The sequence below is a fragment of the Cryptotermes secundus genome, unplaced genomic scaffold, assembly GCF_002891405.2.
Source record: "Cryptotermes secundus unplaced genomic scaffold, Csec_1.0 scaffold89, whole genome shotgun sequence".
Classification (NCBI taxonomy): domain Eukaryota; kingdom Metazoa; phylum Arthropoda; class Insecta; order Blattodea; family Kalotermitidae; genus Cryptotermes; species Cryptotermes secundus.
Window position 1 is genome coordinate 817,654 of NW_019725837.1, and position 22,603 is coordinate 840,256.

The window sequence follows — 22,603 nt, forward strand, 5'->3', positions numbered from 1 at the left end:
AATTTGTGTTTTGTTCGAGTTTAGTATGGCTTGGACTGGAATAAGATCGTGAAGGACTTTGCCTCACAAGCCTTTGCCTTAGCTCTCTTTTCTATAGACGTTTCTTCCACTTGTTTGTGGCACTCAGTAGTTGTTGTGCTTTCCCATCTCAAGTCTGTTCTCCTTGCAGAAGGACCATTGGGTGCTGGTCCTCATGTATGTTTCTGAATTTATTTGTGTCTTCCCACTTTTACAAATCTCTGATTTCTTTATCTTACTGCAGGTATTGAAAGTTTCTGTTCCACAACTTCAGAAGAGCACATGTTAACATCTTAAGATTTCTTGCTTACTAAAATATGTGTATGGCTAAATAAGACTATGCGTGTATGTATGTGTTCCTGAGTGCAGGAGTTTACACTAATTTCAAAGGCAATATTATAGAAGTATGAAATAATATAATTTTAGTGCTTGTAAGGAACAACGATCATACATGAAGGAAACTGGATGAGGAAGTGTCAAACTGAATATAAAGGCAATGTAGAAGTGATTTGAGCATTACATGATTATGAAGTAGCACAAAGAAAATATATAAGTTGTGAATAAATCAATTCACTAATCCATACTCTGTCTCTAGTCGCCCCTAATAAGTTACAATATGAACATTTAAATAATATCACTTATTTTCCCCACTTTCCTTAGTTATATGCATGGGAAGGAGGGAAATTTTATTCTACCTTGGCTCTGCCTATTCAGGCAGTCAAGAGTCTCCATTGATGGATGCCATTCATCAAACTCAATTTGAAATCTGAACTTGAATTTATGCCAAATAACTCTTCCTATATCAGGCTGTAATGTGAGTACTGGGCTCTGATATTTGGGTCTATATGATTAGAGTTCAGAGTTTCTAGTGATTTGTTTATGACAGTGACAAAATTTGGAAATGAGAAATTGTTTTTCTCAGAAACATAAACAGCTTTGTGATTAGCATCTCTGTGGCACTAAGGTGTTAGTCAATTGTCATTTCTAACCCACTTTTCTAAGGTTAATTCAGTTTTAATAAATTTTTTGTTACAAGAAGTAGTTGAGCAGAAATATAATTTGATATGATCTCTGTTATCACTTGTCTGTCTTCTTTTTGTGGACAGAAGTGAGATTCTTTGATTTTGCATTTTAGCCATGCACATTTGAACAGTACTTTCCCAGAATAGAGGTGATTATTCTGTTTGGGGAGCCAGTAAGGTGGGAAACAGCACTACAATTGCTTGTAGACACACTCATGACAGATGGAGTGCCTGCCCATCCTACACCACATTTGGTGTATCCACACATTCCCCTTTTGGCTTGCAACATGGACCTGCAGTGGATGGCAGAGGCAAGGATGCCAAGGTAAATTAATTTATTTCCCCTAATTTATTTCTGCTTTCATTACAGCTCTTTCATTAATGAGAAAGATATGCCTTGCTAGACCAGCATGACACTGCTGTGGAGGCTAGCAGTTATTGTAAAAGTTAGTTAAAATTATTAGCATTTTTTTATTGCTATTGGGGTGGGACTAAGTCCCTTGTACTGCGGCCACTTCTGGCCTATTGTACCAGTCCCAGATGATAGGTGAGGGTGATTGTGGAGCAGTTGGCAGGAGAAAGCAAAGTACTTGGAGAAAACCTGCCCCAGCGCCACTTTGTCCACCACAAATCCCACTTGACCAGACTCGGGATCGAACCCAGGCTGCCACATTGGGAAGCCAGCAACTAACCACTTGAGCTATGGCATGGCCTACCAAAGTATTAGCATAAGTCCAAAAGTATATTTAACAGAATTGTTACAACAGCAATGTGTAACTCCTGAAGGCCGTCATTTTTCAACATATTTCCCCTGCTTTTCAGTACACTTGGTGCAACATATTACCCCTGCTTTTCAGTACACTTGGTGCAACATATTACCCCTACTTTTCAGTAAACTTGGTGCAACATATTACCCCTGCTTTTCAGTACACTTGGTGCAACATATTACCCCTGATTTTCAGTACACTTGGTGCAACATATTACCCCTGCTTTTCAGTACACTTGGTGCAACATATTACCCTTGCTTTTCAGTAAACTTGGTGCAACATATTACCCCTGCTTTTCAGTACACTTGGTGCAACATATTACCCCTGATTTTCAGTACACTTGGTGCAACATATTACCCCTGCTTTTCAGTACACTTGGTGCAACATATTACCCTTGCTTTTCAGTAAACTTGGTGCAACATATTACCCCTGCTTTTCAGTACACTTGGTGCAACATATTACCCCTGATTTTCAGTACACTTGGTGCAACATATTACCCCTGCTTTTCAGTACACTTGGTGCAACATATTACCCTTGCTTTTCAGTAAACTTGGTGCAACATATTACCCCTGCTTTTCAGTACACTTGGTGCAACATATTACCCCTGATTTTCAGTACACTTGGTGCAACATATTACCCCTGCTTTTCAGTACACTTGGTGCAACATATTACCCTTGCTTTTCAGTAAACTTGGTGCAACATATTACCCCTGCTTTTCAGTACACTTGGTGCAACATATTACCCCTGATTTTCAGTACACTTGGTGCAACATATTACCCCTGCTTTTCAGTACACTTGGTGCAACATATTACCCCTGCTTTTCAGTACACTTGGTGCAACATATTACCCCTGCTTTTCAGTAAACTTGGTGCAACATATTACCCTTGCTTTTCAGTAAACTTGGTGCAACATATTACCCCTGCTTTTCAGTACACTTGGTGCAACATATTACCCCTGATTTTCAGTACACTTGGTGCAACATATTTCCCCTGATTTTCAGTACACTTGGTGCAACATATTTCCCCTGCTTTTCAGTGAACATGACTTGGACACAACGTGCATACCTAGTAAAAAATCATATGTGTCTAATGCCACACATAAAATTGTGCACTGTTGCACTAGAAACAGATGATTTTTTACTAGGTATGCACTTCCTGTCCAAGTCATGTTTACTTATAAAACATTAGCCTCTGAAAGTGTTACTGAGGGTTCCAGCAGATGAAAGTTCAGTGAAGCAGGGTAATGCTTAATGGCGTACGTTCTGAGATCTCGGAACATAGCTGCTGAGGGTTCCAGCAGATGAAAGTTCAGTGAAGCAGGGTAATGCTTAATGGCAGTCATTCTGAGATCTCGGAACATAGCTGCTGAGGTGTTTCAGCAGTGTGGGGAGGGGCATTGTTATGCAGCAACACATCTCTTGTGAGTTGTCTACAGTTTTTGCTTCAAATTGCCATCTTCAGCTTGTCACACAGTATTTCAGTGTAACGTGCACTATTTATTATCATGTCCCTTTCCAGATGCTACACAAGGATTGGCCCTGTAAGTCTCAGAACAGTGAGTGTAACTTCCCCGTTGGTTGAGGTTTGAATTTATTTATGACAGAAGGTGTTCTGTGTTTCTGTCCCATTCCCTGATATCTGCTCTCTGGCTTACAGTAATGGATCAGTATTTTACCTCCACCGACATGCAACTGAAAGAGACATTTCTTCCTTGTGATACTGGCCCAGAAGGTTACTACACATGTCCTAACAGTTGCAACTGTTCCATTCTGTGGGTTGTTTTGGAACCCACCTTGCACAAAGTGACTTTTGTGGCAGATGATTTCATAGGCAGAACCATGACTGATCCACACTTGGTTTGTCATTTGGTTGACAGTCACCCTACTGTTGTTCAGAATTGGTGCATGGATTTGCTCAGTGTTTCCTTCATTAGTCAGTATGGATGGGTACTCTAATATCCTTCATCAGTTCAGCCATGCATACATTCTTTTCCTTGGTAAAATCCTCTCCCCATACTCAGCTGATAGTATTCAGTGAATCTCCACACCTCTTAACACCATCAGTCCACAAAACTTGAAATACTGTATGCGTATACTTTTTTTTTGTTGTTGCATATGTCGAGTGGCATGTAGATGCCACCAGTGGTGAAAGACAACTGGATGATGGTCAAATAAGCCGCTGCAACAATAGGGATATTCCATGCTTACAGTTGTGAGCACTTTCAGTAGTGCAGCCAGTCGCAAGAAAACCTAACCTAACATTTCTGACATCCTTGTAAATATCGTTCCACACTTTCTGGATATCTCTCTGTTAATAAGTTCCAGCAATATTTTCTTACTATTTTAACAATTTTATTTAAAGGTTTGGCCATGGTGCTTTCCTGCTCTGCCTTGAAAATTTGTACAAGAAGATAACGGGACACAATTTAATATACACTGCTTTGATTGGGAAGCCGAGTGAGATAACATATCATCATGCACATCATATGGTTGTTAGGCATGCTAAAAATATTGGAATTGAACACTGCATGAAAAGGTTATATGCTATTGGGTGAGTATGTTTTCTTTGCATTTGAGAAGAAGGAAAGATTTGGTTTCAAGTAGCGTGCAGAATAGAGTAACACTACCTTCACATTTATGTACTTTTAAGTATTTTATTAGCCACTTGCCTAGGGAGTTTTATCTGCTTTGGTGTAAGCCACCCTGGTTAGTTTAATATTTAAAGACTTTTCATTACAACTAATATTATATTTGATGTGCTTCACATTTCTGAGATTTTGATCTACAGAAGTGCAAATAAAAACCCTTATATACATGATTGCGCTTCAGACTACTAGGTGGCATTTCACAAAACTCAGCAATCCCAACCTGCCACCCAATCACATACGATGGGTAAGAATTGGATAGATGACAATATTGTATTTTTTTTTTTTAATTGGGTAAAAAACTAGGATACAAAAGTGGCCTAGGCAATGCCCATCCGGCCTTCTGTAGCACATTCTAAATACTTCTCTTTCTGTAGTAGCGGTGAGCCCGCGGTTAATTCACATCTTAGCGTAAATTTGAGAATGTTGTGAGTGGTCCGTGCCATTTCCTCTTGTTCTTTCCTTACGTATCCGTTTTAAATATATATGGGAATGTTGTTTATGAAGTAGCAGACGCCTTGCAGAAATCTCTTTTCTTCTAGCCTCAAGAGCTCTGTGACTGATTTTGGGTAGTGCTTTTTACTGTTCTCAGAGAGGATGCCCATCATTATTGCCCTTTGGTCGTCACACTGTTTGCAATCCCAGAAAATATGTTCCTCCGTTTGCAACCCGTCACCACATTCACATTCGGCCGTGGGCACAATGTTAAATCTGTTTAGACTTCCTTTAAGACTGGTATGTCCTGCTCGCATACGGTTTATTGACACGAAGGCACGGCGGTTCATTTTTATCTGACTAAACCACGGAGTAGAGCCTTTCCTATAGTACCTTTCAAAGTAGCGTTCTCCCCTTTCTTGTTTGGTGTTTTGACAGAAGCTGTGGAGTTCTTCTTTCCCTTTCATTTTCCACTCGGTTTTAAGATCAGCCACGGGTAGTAGTAGTTGACTATCTCTGCCTTCTTTAATTGCTAGCTTTGCCTGCGAGTCGACCCTCTCATTAATTTCGACTCCACAGTGCCCCGGGATCCAGTAGAATTGGATTTTTTTCCCTCGTGATTCGAGTCTCTCTGTTTTATCCTTTAGCATGTGGATGATGTGCGATGCGTTGCTTATTTTAGTGGGGTTACCAATGCTTTGTAACACGCTTGCCGAGTCCGAGAAAATCGTGAAGTTTTGCCCGGATTCTGTTTTTTCGATGATTTCTAGTGTTTCGGCAATTGCTAATGCTTCTGCAGTGAATATGGACGCTATCTTGGATATTCTGAATTTCATTCGACGACCATCGTTTATATCTATCAGTGCCAATCCTACAAAAGGCTTGTCCACCATTTTTGAGCCGTCCGTGGCGAAACTTTTGCTGGTCCTAATTCTTTCTTGGAATATCTTGTAAAATTCCTTGTTATGATCTTCTGTTTCCTTTATTTGTCTTCCCTCATCGAACGATACTCTAGCCTCGTAGAAGAGACTTTCGTACGTGTAGTCGTAGGCCTTGGGACAGTTCCCTGATTGGATTAAATGCCCAAGAGGGGATACCTCTTTGTAACATTTGCTAATGACTGGTAGTTCATTTTCTCCTCTCCCTGGGTTATCGTGTAGAGCTGATAATTCTTCCAGCAGCTGGATCATTGGATGATTGGTTGATGTATAACACCTGGACACGTAGTTCTTTCCCAACTGTTTAAATCTACTAAAGATTGGGACTTCTTTGGCCTCAGCTAGCATTACATTGGTCGGGGTGCTACTCCTGTAACCCAGCGCTCCACGAATAGCCCTATATTGTATCTTCTCAAGCTTCTGAGCTTGTTTCTTCTTAAGTTTATGAAATAAAAATGCTCCATATTCCATCCTCGACCTTATCAGTGCCTTGTAGAGTCTAATTAAAATTACAGGATCCGCTCCCCACCAGGTGTGCTTCACACAGTTCATGATTTTCATCGGGTTTTCGCACTTCCTGACTATTGCGTTTATTTCGTCCTCCCAGTCTAAGTTGGATTTTAGGTGCAGACCTAAAAATTTTATTGATTTGACTGAGGAAACCTTTTCCCCTTGTACCTTAATCTCCCATTCTCCTTCTGTTGTACCTTTTTTATCGAAGATACACAGTTGACATTTTTTTGGTGCTATTTCCAAGCCACTTTCCTTTAGATAGAGTTCAATGCTTTGTATGCTCTTTTCAACTTCTGCCACACCAATTCTGCTACATCTGTGAACTGAATAAATTGCAACATCATCTGCGTATTCCAGGATTTTGCAGTTCTGGTTGATTTTGGATTTCAGTCCAGCCATATAAAGTGAATATAAGGTTGGACTCAGTACGCTACCTTGGGGTAAGCCTTTGTATGTCCAGTCTTTGAGCTCTACCCCCCCGTAGTTTGCCTCTAATTCCCTTGCGGAGACCAGGTTAAATATAAAAGCTATCAGGTTTCCCGAAAAGCCAACGGCTTTGAGTCTATCCATCAAAGTGCCGCAGTGGACGTTGTCATATGCGCTTTTAATGTCTAAGAATACGGCCGATACTGTGTTCCGTTCTTCAAACGCTTTTATTATTTCAGTTGTTAATATAGCTAGGTTGTCTGTGCAACCCTTGTTTCGCCGAAATCCATATTGTGATTCTGAGAACTTCATATTCTTCTCTAGCCACCAAGATATGCGCATGTTTATCATCCTTTCTAGCACCTTGCACACGCATGACGCCAACGATATGGGTCTTACACTAGTCTTATCTGGTTTAGGGATAAAGAATACTCTATATTTTTTCCAATCATCTGGGAACACTCTTGCTCTTAAAATGTCGTTATAAATTTCTAGCAGGATTTCTAAGGCTTCCTTTGGTAAATTGCGTATTATGGCATAATCTATTCCATCCCGACCCAGGCAGGATCGGACTTTGAGGTTTTTAATTGAGTAGAGGAGTTCTTGGATTGTGTATTCTGAGTCGAGGAATGAATCCTGATTTTCGTAATCGAATGCCGGTGCTTGATTGGGTTCATCCACCCCGGAGCATAGCTTTCCAAAGGTCGTTATGGCAGAATTAATTAGTTCTTCTTTGCATTCTCGTTCCCGATCTGTCTTGTTAAATCTGTATTTTAATCTTTTCATTCTATCCCAGATATACGATGGGTTTGTGAATTGATTTAATCCATCGCAGAAGTTTTTCCAGTAATCTTGTTTGATTTCTCTCAATCTATTTTTTGCAATAACCGCTGCCTTTTTGTATTCCATAAATGTCTCTTCGGTTTTGCAGTATTTCCATTTCAGCAGTTTGGCTTTCCTAATTCTGGTAACCTTGTCGCATTCATTGTTCCACCATATACATGCTGGTTGTTTTTCTCTGTTTCCAGTTGTTCCATGTCCTCCGTTTCCGAAGTTATTTTGGCTTTTCCTTTTGGGGGTGGTATCTGCTACCTTTCCTTTAATTATCTGGATTAAATGGTCATACCTTTCCTTTACATCCCTCTCTCTGTTCCATCCATCATGGGTCTTAACTTCCCTGATTTTTTCTATAACTTTATCCATGAAGACATTCCAATCTGTGTGTTTATTGTGCAATCTTGAAGCCTTCTTGCTGCACTCCTTTGGCTCTATTTTGCCGTTATACTCAATGAAAATTGGATAATGGTCGCTATTCCATGGGTCTGTTCCAACCTTCCAGGTGTATACTAGTGCTGATCCTGGGTCCACAAAAGTTAGATCGAGGGCGGCATTGGAACCTGTGGCATCGGAGATATATGTCGGGGAGCCGTCATTAAGCAGCGTGATGTTTGTTTCCAATTCAGTGATGTTGTGATACAGGTTGTTGCCTGTTGTACAATTCTTTGAATTACCCCACGTGTGATGGTGGCCGTTAAAGTCTCCTCCAATCAGGAATTTTCCTTTGAATTGTGTGAAAAATTTTTCCCATGCTCTTGGCTCGATTTTCATGTGTGGCTGCTTGTAACATGACACAATTAAAATTCGATCTTGACCCGTGTGCAGTTCAATTGCACACGCTTCAATTTTGCCGTCTCCATCGTATAAACCGTTCTTACGTGAGTATTTTAGTTTGTTACTTATAAAAATGGCCACTCCGCCGCCGGCTCTGTCGTACCTTTCTTTCCTCACCACATCAAACCCATTTAGGTGTACCCTTTGTGTTTCACCAAGCCAGGTCTCTGATAGCATTATAACATCTAAGTTTCGGCTCCTCTGTTGTAATTCGGGAAGCTTGCTTCTTAGGCTCCTACAATTCCACTGAACTATCTTAATTGGTTGGTACCCTTTGCCTTCCATTGAGATGTTCGTGTAGCTCAATGGCTTTCCACAAGTGTTTGACCATAGCTTTTGAATCCCCCGAGTTTATCACTAGATTGATTATTGTAACCAACACATTTTTGACATCGTCCTCCATCTCTATGGACTCCAACTCGTCTAACGATTTCTCTATCGCATTCTGGCCTTTAGAGCTGTTCCTTTGCTCATTCTTGTTTAAACCAGGGTCAGTAATTTGAGTTCTGCTGTTGTCCGTGTTCATCTTCCATTGTCTTCTCTCCTGATTCCATCCGATCGTTTGGTTCGGGACCTTGTTGTATTCTCTTGATTCAAATATATCCCATTCCTTTCGTCTGCTCGGAGTTTTGAGAACCGGGAAGTTCCTCAAATTTAGTTCAGCATACCCTCGGTGGCTTCCAGCTCCTACTGGGAATGCAGGGCTCGACCACTTTTCTACAATTTTTCGTGCTTCGAAAAATCCAACATTTCTATGTGCCATGATTTGGTTAATTTCTTTCTGTGTTTTAATAACGGGGCACCGCTCGCTGTTTGCTCTGTGGTCCCCGTTGCAATTCATGCATTTTGTAATACAAGTCCCTTCGTGTGTTGCTTCTCCACATGAGAAGCATTGTTTTTCCTTCTTACAAAATTTACTTATGTGGTTGAATTTCCCGCAGTTATAGCACTGTCGTACTGCAGCGACAAACGTGGCGACTTCAACCTTCATACTGCAGAAATACACGTAGGGGGGCATTTCTTTGGTTCTAAACGTCAAACATACTGCTCTCGACTCTTTCCATACCCATCTTTCTACCTTAGTTTCTACATTTATCTCTTTGGTTCTCATCTTAAGTCTAACTGCGTCCATTATATAGAAAGGTGCGGGATGTTTGTTCTGATTGTCCAAATTAATCTGTCGCCTCAAATTTTCTAAATCCATGTCCAAAGGTACATCTTTAATGACACCCTTTTTGGCAACCATATATCTCGGTATGTATGCGGTTAGTCCTTCGCTTTGGAGTATGGGGCTGTCCAACACTTTATTTGCTTCTAGTCTTCCTAAGAAGGTCACTTCCCAAATAAATCGAGCGTACTGTTTAATACATTGGAACCTGATCTTGTGTTTGGACATGACATTGAAGATGTCAAATTGTCCCCACTTCTTCACCTTTTCCCTATCCTTGGTTGGGGAGTCAGGCTTCTTGGCCTTTATGTGAATGCTATACGGCCCTTTATCATACGTATTAAAACGTAAGTCGTTGAATTGCCCATTTCTATTGCTCTTGAAACCTTCTCCTAGCTCTTCTTTTCCAAAGTTTGTATCTTCATTTCCGAGGTCTCGTGCTCCGGATTCTACCGTTTCCGTTCTTCCTTCTTCAGCCCTTTCCTGGATTTCATTCTGATTCTGTATCTCTTTGGACTTCTGATGGCTATTTGTGCTCTTCTTTACGACATCAGTTACCAGTTTCCTTGGTTTTTTACGGCTTCTAACGGTGCTAAATTGTGCCATCAGTTCCTCTTCTGACGACAGTTCAGGTCCTGTTTTTCCTGCCACCCTCTTCTTTTGTGTAACCGTCTTATTGTTTATCTCTGCATAATCCACATCCTCCATCACCACTTCTTCCCCTGCTTCGTCGTGTATTCCTACCTCTTCCATTGTATCTGCTTCCATTTCTAGGCCACTCATTTTATATTGTGAGAGTCCCCGGTCGGAAGCACGTGTGCTTCCGGCCGTTGTGTTTTTGCTCGAACCCCGCACTATACGTACTCGTAACTCGCGATAAGGAAACCAACACTAATTCTGCAATATACGGAATCTTACAACTGTTGTCTAACACCACCATATTAGAGTAAACTCCGCACTTTCTTCACAAAAAACGAACGTAATAACACTTAACCTCACTAGCGTTCTCCAACCGACCTGATTCAATCGTTGTTTGATCGACAATATTGTACTGTGTATCTTGCATAATTCTGCCATCTGTACAACAAAATTTGAAGTCTTACAGTGGTAAAGTGTCAGCTCTCCCTAGCCTGCCATACACAATTGAAATCAGATTATGGAATGATGTGTCATACCCATTATGTTATCACTGGACTGTGATAGAACGTTTTGTCATACTGAGTGAAAAGGTTAAGTAATTCAGCATGCTTCTGCCAGATGCAAGGGCTGTGTTCCTGAAAATGAGTTTGTATTTTGAAGCTCCATAATGTGAGCCTTATTTTTCCATTGACTTCACATTGTAAGCTGAGGTTCATTCCTATGGAGAAATGTTCAGCCCACAGTTTAAGTATAAAAATCTTCTCTCTCCCCCCCCCCCCCTCGCCCTTTTGTCGCTGTGAGATAACAGACTAAGAATGCAAATGTAATTTCTTTCCATGCTTTCAATTGAACTTAATGGTATCTTTCTGTACTACTTAGATAAGGATAATACAGTACAAAATATGAAATATGATTGGAATAGCAGCCACACTGTCAGCCATCTCTGTATGTCATTGACATGTGTGCAGACTAGCTAGTGGTCAGCCACATATTTTATTACATCACTAATGAGTGTATTATATGTGATCTACATTTCTTTGTAAGTAGTTATTTATTTAAAAAAATTGTTTCAGCTGAATTTGGTGGTGTTTTGCATTTTGTGTTTAAAATATTTATATGTATATCAAATTTCCATAAGCACAAAATTGTGTATTATGAATGTCCATACTTCAAATGTGCACTGTAGTAGTTCTTCTTTCCGCGACTGCTGTTAGATTCCAACTCAACTCATAGGCTGCTGGCTTGAGAACTGACTTCAACTGCACTCAGCGACGGCCACATTTCAACTCAACTCCGTAGGCAGTGTGGTTCACTTATATAGTCGCAGCGCTTGCCTGTTACGCAATCGGTACCGCTGTTGGCGTTACGACTGTTACCCGTGTCACAGCTACGTCGTGTGTTACGTCACCGAGCGGAGGACAGAGCGCTGACTCACCTGCCACGTCACTGCTGGGGGGGGGGTTCTCCATTTCGCAACATGTCACAGTAATATGTGAGAGATGTAACAGTGTTAGAAAGCTGCAAACTGAACTTTTTTATAATAGAGACATTTAATATTTAATTACATTAAAATGATCTTTTGCCTGCAGTTGTCAGCTGACATAGCACTATTAAGTATTGTCTTCATCTCCTGGTAACGACAGATTTATATGGGTCAGTGCAAAAGTGAAATTTGGATGGGGTGTTAGGTGAGAAATCGCTTCCTATTCATATGCACTTCCCTTCCACCGATTATGACTATTTAACATGAATTAATATGAGTGGAAACAATAGACACAATTGTAATGAGACATGGTGGTTATCTGTTAAAAAGAAAATATGAAATACTCATGCAGACAATGCCCTGTAAATACACATGATGCCCCAATAGTTAAAACTGTAAATACTGGTTCTAGTGCAGTTTTTGCTTATGCACCCAACAAAATAACATGGGCTGAAGTCTGTAGAAAATATTATCACATGATAGAATGTGACTGTAGGCATGTTTTGGCTTGATGACTTGATTTATTGTACACTTTGATACAGCACATGACTACACTTTAACAGTTCACTGTTACCCACACACACACACACACACACACACACACACACACACATGCACATGCCCACTGTCACACCTCCACTGCCATTGCTTGGTAGCGGCTTTCATTGGTGGATGTTACACTTCCTCTGGGTTTCCAAACTGTCTCTGGCCTCAGGTACCAACTTCTAACAGCAGTAGCTCAAAATGACTGAACCTTGGCATGGATCGTGTAGAAAACCGCTCTTCCGTTATTGTTGTGTTTCTTTTTGCCGTTGAAACATGCTTGTTTGCGAAGCTGTTTGATAGTTGTTTACTGGCCATTGCCTAACGATGGGTCTGCATGCCATAATATATTTGGAGGGAAGCACAAGTAGAATATATGTGGATAGAGTCAGAGGAAGCTGATCAGTTAATAGAAATGAGCAAGTGGAAACTCTGGAGTGGATGAAAGCGTAAAATTGGAACCAGATTTAAAATACACCAATCAAATGTGATTAAACCAGCACTCACTGTCCAGGCTCTAAACATGTACCTTGACTGTTGCCTCAAGTGGCTCCTAAGGTTGCTGAACTCAAGTCCAAATCACAGACAACTAATTCACTGCAGACTGACTGACTTCAAGGATCTGAGTCCGTCTTGAGAATCCACCAGTCACTTACCAAAGAAATTCCCAACCTTTCATGGAACCCAAAGGTTCGTTACCAAGTTCACAAGAGTCTTCCATGGGTCCCTAACCTGAGGCAAATCAATCCAGTCCATAATACTGCATCCTGTTTCTGTAAGATCCATTTTAATTTTATCCTTCCACCTATGTCTAGGTCTTGCTAGTGGTTGCCTTCCTCCTGGCTTTCATGCCAATACCCTGTATGCTTTCTCCTTCTCCCCCATTCATGTTACTTGCCCTGCCTGAGACTGAATCTCCATATTAAACTTCATGTTGCTCATTTATTTCTGCCAGTCACTTCTTAACTTTTCCAGCAACCAGACAGTGATTGGTATCACAGTCTGCTCCCCTGAAAGACTGAACATTAAGTACACTATCAAGATATGATCAATCTGATAGTGTACCTTTTTGCCAAATGTACAAGTGAATGTATGAAAGTTGCGATGTGGGAACATTGTACTCTTGACAGTTAGATTTTTGGGTGTGGCAAAATTTACTACTACAACTGCATTATCGTTACAAATTTTGGTAAGCTCTTGTTCCCAGGTGTTGGTTTAGAAATATCTTATCTAACTACTTGGCACTGAAATCTCTTAGCAGAATTTTCATGTTGTACTTAGGCAATTTATTGTATATGCATTCTAGTTCCTCATAGAAGCTGTCCTTTATATCATCAGTTTTATCCTCTGTTAGGATATGAAAATTCAGAATGATATCACATCAGTGACCTCTTAGCATTATGTATGACATGCTATCACTAACAAACTCTGCCCTCTTGACTGCTGATATGATTTTCTTATGTACAGAAAATCATGTCCCAATTCATGATTTCCATACACATTTTTGTAAAAAATGTACACGTATAATTGCCTTCTGGTCCAGTGCTGCTCTTGCCCTGTATGTCCTCATATACTAAATCCAACTTATACTTTGCAATTGTTCTTGCACCTGTGTCAGTAAACCTGCCCTATAGAGACTCTTGCATTCCATGTGCCAAATCTAATGTCCGTTTTCTTTTGCTTGTATCGTTCATTGTGGGCGCACACATCAGAGCTGACAGCAAATGGAAACTTTGGGTTAGAGTGAGAGAGGACAGGAGCAAGGTCAATGGGAAAGCATGGACCATGTGAGAGAGGAAGGGAGCAAGGTCAACAGGAAAGCATGGACCAGGTGACTGATAGAGGAAGGGAGTAAGGTCAACAGGGAGGCATGGACCAGGTGACGGTACTTACCTCAGATGGTCTGAAAGTTTCCCACTATCCATCTCAGTTTCCTACTAGTATTGTGCTGAAATATTGTTGGTTTTCATGTTTTAGAAATATCTGTTTCTGTTGTTTCATTGTGTTCTTATTTAAAGTTTATTTCCCCTTCAACATGACCTTGTGAGTTACACAGAAATTCTTAGGTGACATCTTACTTACTCACTCACTCATGGAGCTGAGCCCATCTGGAGGATCCGCCAATTCTGCAGTTACTCAAGAATTTCCCAGCATTTTATGGAACCTGAAGGTTCATTACCATGTTCACAAAAGCCCTCCACTGGTCCCTATCCTGAGCCAGATCAATCCAATGCATACAATCCACTCCTATCTCTTTTAAGATCCATTTTAATATTTTCCATCTACCTGTGCCTTTGTCTTCCCAGTGGTCTCTTTCCTTCTGGGTTTCCCACCAATATCCTATATGCATTCCTCGTCTCCCCCATTCATGCTACATGCCCTGCCAACTTCATCCTCCTTGACTTGATCATTCTAATTATACAATTTCTTTATTAACCTTCAATGTACGGACTTTTAAATTGCCGGGATCCCTCTGCGGACGATATTTAAATCACCCTAATTAATTAACATTGCAAACCGTCAGGAAAAAATCCATATTTTCCGTTCTATGCAACATAGAAATAAAAAGTAAAAACAACCTGAAAGACAATAACATTTTCTACATGTACACAGAAGAGCAATTTTTATAAAACAAAATTAACTGTGATTATTTTGTCATGAATTGCAAAATATAATCTTTATTATATATGTTATGAAATTCCAAAGGACTTACCCGTTGTTTTTTCTTCAACCTTGAATCATGGTGATATTGTAAATATAATCACATTATATACAATAATATTTTGTTCAGCCTGTACGCGAGTTTGAACTGCGTCACTTCACAGTTTACGATAACTCTCACTCTGATGCGTGTGTGCTACTTCTCAAAGCAGCCCAACACGCATAGCGCAACGCACGTCTCGAAGCAGCCGAACTCACATAGTGCAACCTCTCACTTTTTACAGTAGTAGAGCGTGCTTCTGCACTTCTTATTTTCAGAACAAATACGTCTTTTTCCCCTTTGGTTGGCCAGTGTTGTGAATGTTTCACCCCCAGTCGACTCAGTTGGGCCCCAGGTAACCTTGGCCTCCCCCGAGAAATGCCACTGACCGTGATATTCGCCTTGTCATATTCAGCTTTGAGACTTGGTGATATTGTAAATATAATCGCTCTATATACAATAATATTACTGTATGTGAGTTTGAACTACGTCACTTCACAGTCACTTCACTATGATAGTCACACTGACACGCATGGCACTTCTCGAAGCAGTCCACACAGAGCAAAATCACACTTTTTACAATAGAAGAGCATGCTCCTGCTTTTCTTATTTAGCGAAACACGACAACGTCTTTGTTTCCCTTTGGTTGGCCAGTGTTGTGAATGTTTCACCTCCAGTCAACTCAGTTGGGCCCCCTGATAACTTTGGCCTCCCCCCGAGAAACGCCACTGACCGTGATATTCGGCTTGTGCGATTGAAGAATCATCTTTGGGGAGGGGGGTTTCTAGCAAAATCGAATAAATTATGTTGATTGACAAAGTGACATTCTCACCTGTTGGTAATATTCGCAAAATAGTGATGCGAAGTAATTATAATACTAGTCGAAAAGAGTGCCAGTCCGACGCATACTGAAAGTCGCAGTGGCGAAGATGCCTTTTACTCACAAAGTAATACTGGCTCAATGGGTTTATACCTCTTCCAAGACGCAAAATAAAATAATATACAAAGAAATATATGACAGTCTGACACTGACTTTCTAACTGATAAAGAAATATTAGACAATCCGACACTGACTTCCTGACTGATAATTCGCTACTGAAATAAAATCCTTGAATGCATCAGACTTCCTTGAAGGCTCTGCAAGTGCTCATATGCAAGCACCGATGAATATTTCCTCATAAGTTCTTGAAACAAAGCTGGGCTATATTTTGGTGACCAGGTCATAAACAGTCATATCTAAACGTAAATAGTATTGAAACCAGTACTGTGATAAACAATTTCATTGTTCAGAGCTAAGGAATAAACTACTGATATGACCTCACGTAGGTTTGTTTTGGTTTCCAACCCAAGGTCAAACTGCCCAACTCCCAAAGAGAGCATGTGTCCTGCGGCATATATACAGGTCATTCGGCCAACTCCAGTTGCTGCTTGCGACCTATATATGTGCCATTCGGATGTTAAAGGTTAAAACCGTCACAACACAGCTATATTAAGGTCAGTGCCATGTTTGGCTCTGCTACATGTTTCGGCTATTAAGAGCCATCATCAGGCAAATACACGTCCAACATATATACACCACTGAACTGCAGTACTAGTAAAATTGGATACAGTAATATTAATTATATTAAAATGCTTGGCATAAAGTACAATAAATTAGACTATATAAAACAAAAAAAAAACGAGAATAAAATTTTTCGAGTGATGCTTTACATCATCGAGTCAGTCGTTGGTTTTTGTGATTTTGTTGTGTTCCCATGGACAAATTTGAGTATTCTGTATTTTGTGTATATATAATAAACTGTTTTGGAGGCTTATGATGTAGATGGAGTAATATTAATGTTAATCTGAAAATGATATGAAAGTAACAATATTAAATTTTGTTATAATTAACAATTGATTTTTGTCTTGAAGATATAGTGTATTGTTTACTGACTATTTAGTCAGTGCCTCATCTTACAAAGTACTGTCCATTCTGTAGGGAATGTAAACGACTGATTTGGTGATGTATGATAAAAGTCAATGCAAGGGAGGGAGTAGGTAGAGATAAGGTGTATGAGGAAGTGGTGGAAAAGGGGGAGGGGGGTATGACTGTATATTATGTTTTGTATGTATCAATGATTACATCATATATAGGGTTAAACATTGTTGTAAAATTATCATTTAGGTGTAATTGTTAATTATAACAAAATTATAACAAAACTTTCATATCATTTTCAGATTAACATTAATATTACTCCATCTACATCACGAGCCTCCAAAACAGTTTATTATATATACATAAAATATAGAATACTCCAGTTTGTTTGTGGGAACACAACAAAATCACAAAAACCAACAACTGACTCGATGACGTAAAGCATCACTCGAAGAATTTTATTCTCGTTTTATACTATAACTTTTGTTTTATATAGTCTAATTTATTGTATTTTTATGCCAAGTATTTTAATATAATTAATATTATTGTATCCAGTTTTACTAGTACTGCAGTTCAGTGGTTTATATATGTGAGACATGTATTTGCCTGATGATGGCTCTTAATAGCTGAAACATGTAGCAGAGCCAAACTTGGCACTGACCTTAATATAGTTGTGTTATGATGGTTCTAATAAAGAAATTGTATACAGGGTTATTCAAAAAGATTGAACCGATTTCATGACGCATTGCTTCAGTTCTCAAGCATCGTCATGAAATGAGTCAGTGACCATTTGAAAGAGGAGTTATCTAAGTTGTGAATGGCTGCCACAGGGGCGCTGAAGTCGCGTCATTCTTCCGGCAGCGTTCAGTTGTTCGTTTACCCTCGGAATGGTGAGTCCTCAGCAAAAGGCGTTCTGCGTTCTCGTGTTCGCGAAAACAAATTTGGTTGTCACAGTGCAGCATGCTTTTCAAAGGCCATTCGGCATTAATCCACCCTGTCCTAAGAACATTCGGTGGTGGTTTCGACAGTTTCAAGAGAGTGGGTGTCTGTGTAAAGGAAAAAGTCCAGGACGACCACGAGTCTCGGAGGAACAAGTGGCGAGAATCTGTGCTACATTTGAGAGGAGCCCGCGGAAGTTAACAAATCGAGCTAGCCGTGAGCTTGCGATCCCTCAATCCACTGTCTGGTGTGTGCTAACAGTGTGTCTACATTTGAAACCATACAGACTGCAGCTCGTTCAGGCACTTACCAATGACGACAAAAGGAAGCGGATGGAATTTTGTGTTATTCGATGTTGGAGATGATGGAAGATGAAACCTTCATTTCACGTTTAATTTTTAGTGATGAAGCGACTTTTCACTTGAGCGGCACAGTCAGTTGTCACAATGTGTGTATTTGGTGAACAGAACACCCACATGAAACAGTTGAGCATGAAAGAGATTCCCCTAAGGTGAATGTCTTCTGTGCTGTGTCTCAGGACAAGGTTTATGGTCCCTTTTTCTTTGAAGGAAACACTGTTACAGGACAAACCTATCTTGATATGCTCCAAAACTAGCACTCATGTCACTGCAAGCAGATTTGCATGACTTCATTTTTCAACGAGATGGAGCACTGCCCCATTGGCACCTGATGGTCCAAGCTTTTTTAAATGAAAAGGTGCCCCAGCGATGGATTGGTCGGAAGGGGGCCCAAGACCTTGCTCTTTGTGCTTGGCCTGCGAGATCCCCAGACCTCTCTGTGTGTGATTTCTTCTTGTGGGGATATGTGAAAGATCACGTTTATGTTCCACCACTACCCACTAACCTCGATGACCTTAAACATCGAATAACAACAGTGATTAACTTAGTGCATCGTGATATGCTGATATGTACCTGGGAAGAATTCTCTTATCACATTGATGTTGCCAGTGCTGCAGGTGGTAGCCACATTGAACACTTGTAAGGCAGGAGTAGAATACTTGTGACTTAGCTGGAGTTTTGTATTGCTTTCCTTTAATAAAATATTGCGATATAAAATCGGTTCATTCTTTTTGAATAACCCTGTATTTATAACACAACAGGATGCATGAAATGAGAATTCTAATTATACTTGGAGAAGAGTACAAGTTATGAAGCTCCTCATTATGCAGTTTTTTCCAGCCTCCTGTCACTTCATCTCTCTTCAGTCTAAATATTCTCCTTGACACCCTGCTCTCAAACACCCTCAATCTATGTCCCTCTCTTAATGTCAGAGACCAAGTTTCACACCCATAGAGAACCACAGGCAAAATTATAATTTTGTATATACTAGAGGTCCTAATTCCTCCCCACACCTCTCCAACTTCTCATTTGCGGTGTTCTTATATACACTATTATGTTTTCTGGTACATAACCCCAGCAGTTGATACATCGTAAAATTAACAAACAACAAACAGAGCATGTTGCAATGAAAGTGATTGTTTTCTGTTTACAGAGATAACATTTATACCGATGTGTTTGGTGCAAATTTATATGACCGTTATTTGTCAAGGAGAAATGTGCAAGAAAGCAAAAGGATCGCGAATCTAGAAAGAAGTGTTGAAGAATTACTTGTGTCTGATACCTCAGTCTGGGACTATAGTGCAGAATCTTGCTCAAGCATTCTGGTTCAGGTGAGCCATCTTTCTTAGCAGTGTGCTACTGGTTGTCATTTCCTCAAAGTTTGTGACAGTGGTAGGTTCATCACAGTGACTGGATTATGGTGTGTATCAATCATTGACATTGAATCTGCCATTAAACAGCAAGAAATGTGAACATCCCAAATTTAATAACTACTGGTGGTATTTCTACAATAAAAAATGCAAATCCTCTGTCTGTGAGGAATGTGTTAGATTTCCTTGGATATGTGAAAGTAACATTTTGAAGTGGCAGAATGTTTTCTGTTCTGCCCAAGTGGTGGAACAACTTTGTTTTAAATTCAGAATCTAGAATGTAAACTATGTTGTCTCATTTCTATTTGTTTATTTATTTGTAGTTTATTTAGTGATGCTGTGAGTAACTCAGATTGTGTAGAGGCAAATGATTGGATGGTAGCGAATAGTGAAATGGAAACGATGTTGAGCGAAGAAGTTATGACCTAATTTTAGATACTGTCCCAGAATTTGCTTGGAGGGACTGACGAACTCACGAGGAACCTCAGGCATTCCTGACCAAAATTTTAATGCGGCACCTCTGCAATATAACTCAGAAGTATTGTCACTTGAGCCAAATTTGTCATTATCTTGTTTTTATTAATTGTTAATTTTAATGCCAGTGCATCTCATTTTATGGGCAGGTTGGTTCTGGCTGTTGGTCTAATTGCCTAATTTAAAATATACAGAATGATCCTTGCCTGACGCCTGTGTTCAAATGAGGAAGCGAATACAAATTGATTCAGCAGGATGTGAGATAGTATATTCTTGTTCATGTAATTTTTTTAAACATAACCACCAAAGTTTGTTCCATTGCTATCTTGGGACTTATCAAGCCACGAAAATTTTCTACACAAAAGTTTTTACATGCTTACAATTTTCTGCCATGCCAAATATCCATATTGTAATGGTTCATAGCTGTTATCAGACCAAAAACACTTATCATTTTTGTCAGATTATTTAGTTTTGTAGAACAGTTACTGTATAGAAATTCATATTTTCAAAAGAAGCTTCAAGAATTGTAAATTGTAGCACTTATGTTTCTTTCACCTTAGAATTTTGTAGAGCCCTCATGTTTGACTTTTAAGATATGGAATAAATAAATTTGAACATTATCAGTTTTCAGGAAGCTGATTAACTCTTTGACTGGCGCGGGTGTGTTTTAACACCCGGACGATGCCAGCCGTTCCCTGGCGTTGGCGTGTTTTAACGCTTTGACAATCTCGTCCCTTCTTTGCTCTCTTGGCACTCATCAACCAAAGACATATATATGATAGTTTTTGTGCATGTTTGTAAAGAACCCTTGTAAACTTTGTGGGGGTCTATATTACTGTCAGAACCCTCTGAGAAGGTAAAGGTCAGAAAATATTTCACATTCATTCAGTTTCACCATGGCTTCTTGCAGCAAGTGTCTTCGTGTTCCTACAGACCAGCTGGAAAATGTTGTGAACGAGATTTTTTCTGATGATGATAGTGGCGATGAAATAATGATTCCTGAATTGGATGAAGTTGATAGTGACAATAATACAGTGATAGACAATGATCCACAAGACAGTAATCATGAACATTTACCTACCACGAGTGCGGTGCCTGACACGCCCATCTCATGAACGTACGGAGACATTGTACCCCCAATATTTCCATTTGCTAATAGTTTCGGGATCAAAATTGATATAACACATAAAATGCATCCCTTTTCATGGATTAAAATTTTTTCTGGATGACGACTTGGTAAATCACATCACAACTGAAACCAATCGCTATGCTCACCAGCACTTCAACACACATGAGTTAGCTCCTCACTCTCGAAAACACAATTACAATTATGTCACATCAGATGAAATCTGGACATACTTAGGAATTGTGTTCATGACAGGAATCGACAAACGCCCTGAAATTGAAGAATATTTGTCCACTAGGCCCATATTTCACACCCATGGTTTGGACAAAACATGTCTTTGCGGTTGAATAGTTTCATTCTATTCAAAAAGAACACAACAAACGAAAAATACAAGAAGAGAAATTACAGATTCAAAGATTTTATATTGGACTGTGTAGAAAAATGACTGAACCAAACAAACAGTGTGGAGAGGGAGAAAAGTCAAGGAATGAAGTGGATGACGAATCTATTGGGTCAGACTAGAGTGCAGTCACGCCTCCGCCCTCGACCTTGAAAAAACCACCAGTGAAAGAGCCAGCAAATCGTCTAGAGGGTGGCTTGAAAATTCACAAAATGGTCCATGTTCCTAACAGTAACAATAAGAAGAATGGTGCCTTGAGAAAGTGTCGCGTAAGTGCTAAGCACAAGGTTAGAAAAGGAACAAGTATCATGTGCAGGCTGTGGTGTGGCTCTGCAAACTTTCATGTTTCAATGTTTATCACAGGAAGAAAAACTAATAAATAGGTGTGGAAAAGCATTTATTGCATAAAATATTGTATTTTAATTAGTTCCTAAAAATTTCGTTTTTAAAAACCAATTTTTGTTGAAGTTGTTTAGGAAAAAGTAACTACATGCATTTTAGCGACATAAGGTTTAAAGGGCCTGCCAGGACAGGGGTGGGATTTAAATACCCTTTGCGCCAGTCAAAGAGTTAATTCAGAGCTTAATAAGTCACATACAATTAGGCAATTCGTATTTACTGTAAGACCTTAAAGGTGAGATTTCAATTTAAAAATCATAAACATTTTTTGCATATGTAAGATTGAGGTTTTAATGGTGGTGACCATGAAGAATGCTGTCTTCTGGGATCTGGTGCCATGTAAATGTTGTGTGAACTGACGTTTTGGAGGAATGTATCACCTCCATCTTCAGGGCAGAGAAATCCGTGATGAAGGAACCAGCGTCAGGAGGTAGCTGCAGCCACGGCTCACCGAAGATCTACACGGTGCCACATCCCATAAGACTGCTTTCTTCAGTCTCAGCATACTTTGAAAGACTGTGAGGTGTGTTGTTCCCAGTAAACAGCTTTGGCTTCATTTTCCAGTAGGGGTGAATGAAGCAAGTGGAACTCTTGGATCAGTGTATTAGAACGTATTCATTGCCATAATAAATTAGTAACTGGTTTTCCAAGCAT

At 39.8% G+C, this 22,603-nt stretch overlaps 1 protein-coding gene across 2 annotated transcripts in view; it reads left to right on the plus strand.

Annotated features, from left to right (window-relative positions):
- Positions 1-22,603, plus strand: part of LOC111863515 (haloacid dehalogenase-like hydrolase domain-containing 5) — a 47,814-nt gene that overhangs the window by 21,075 nt on the left and 4,136 nt on the right. For both annotated transcript variants that reach the window (XM_023849879.2, XM_023849878.2), the window contains 3 exons: positions 1,154-1,365; positions 4,168-4,356; positions 19,334-19,511. In XM_023849879.2, the coding sequence (XP_023705647.1) occupies positions 1,154-1,365; positions 4,168-4,356; positions 19,334-19,511 (579 nt within the window). The remainder of the gene's footprint in view (positions 1-1,153; positions 1,366-4,167; positions 4,357-19,333; positions 19,512-22,603) is intronic.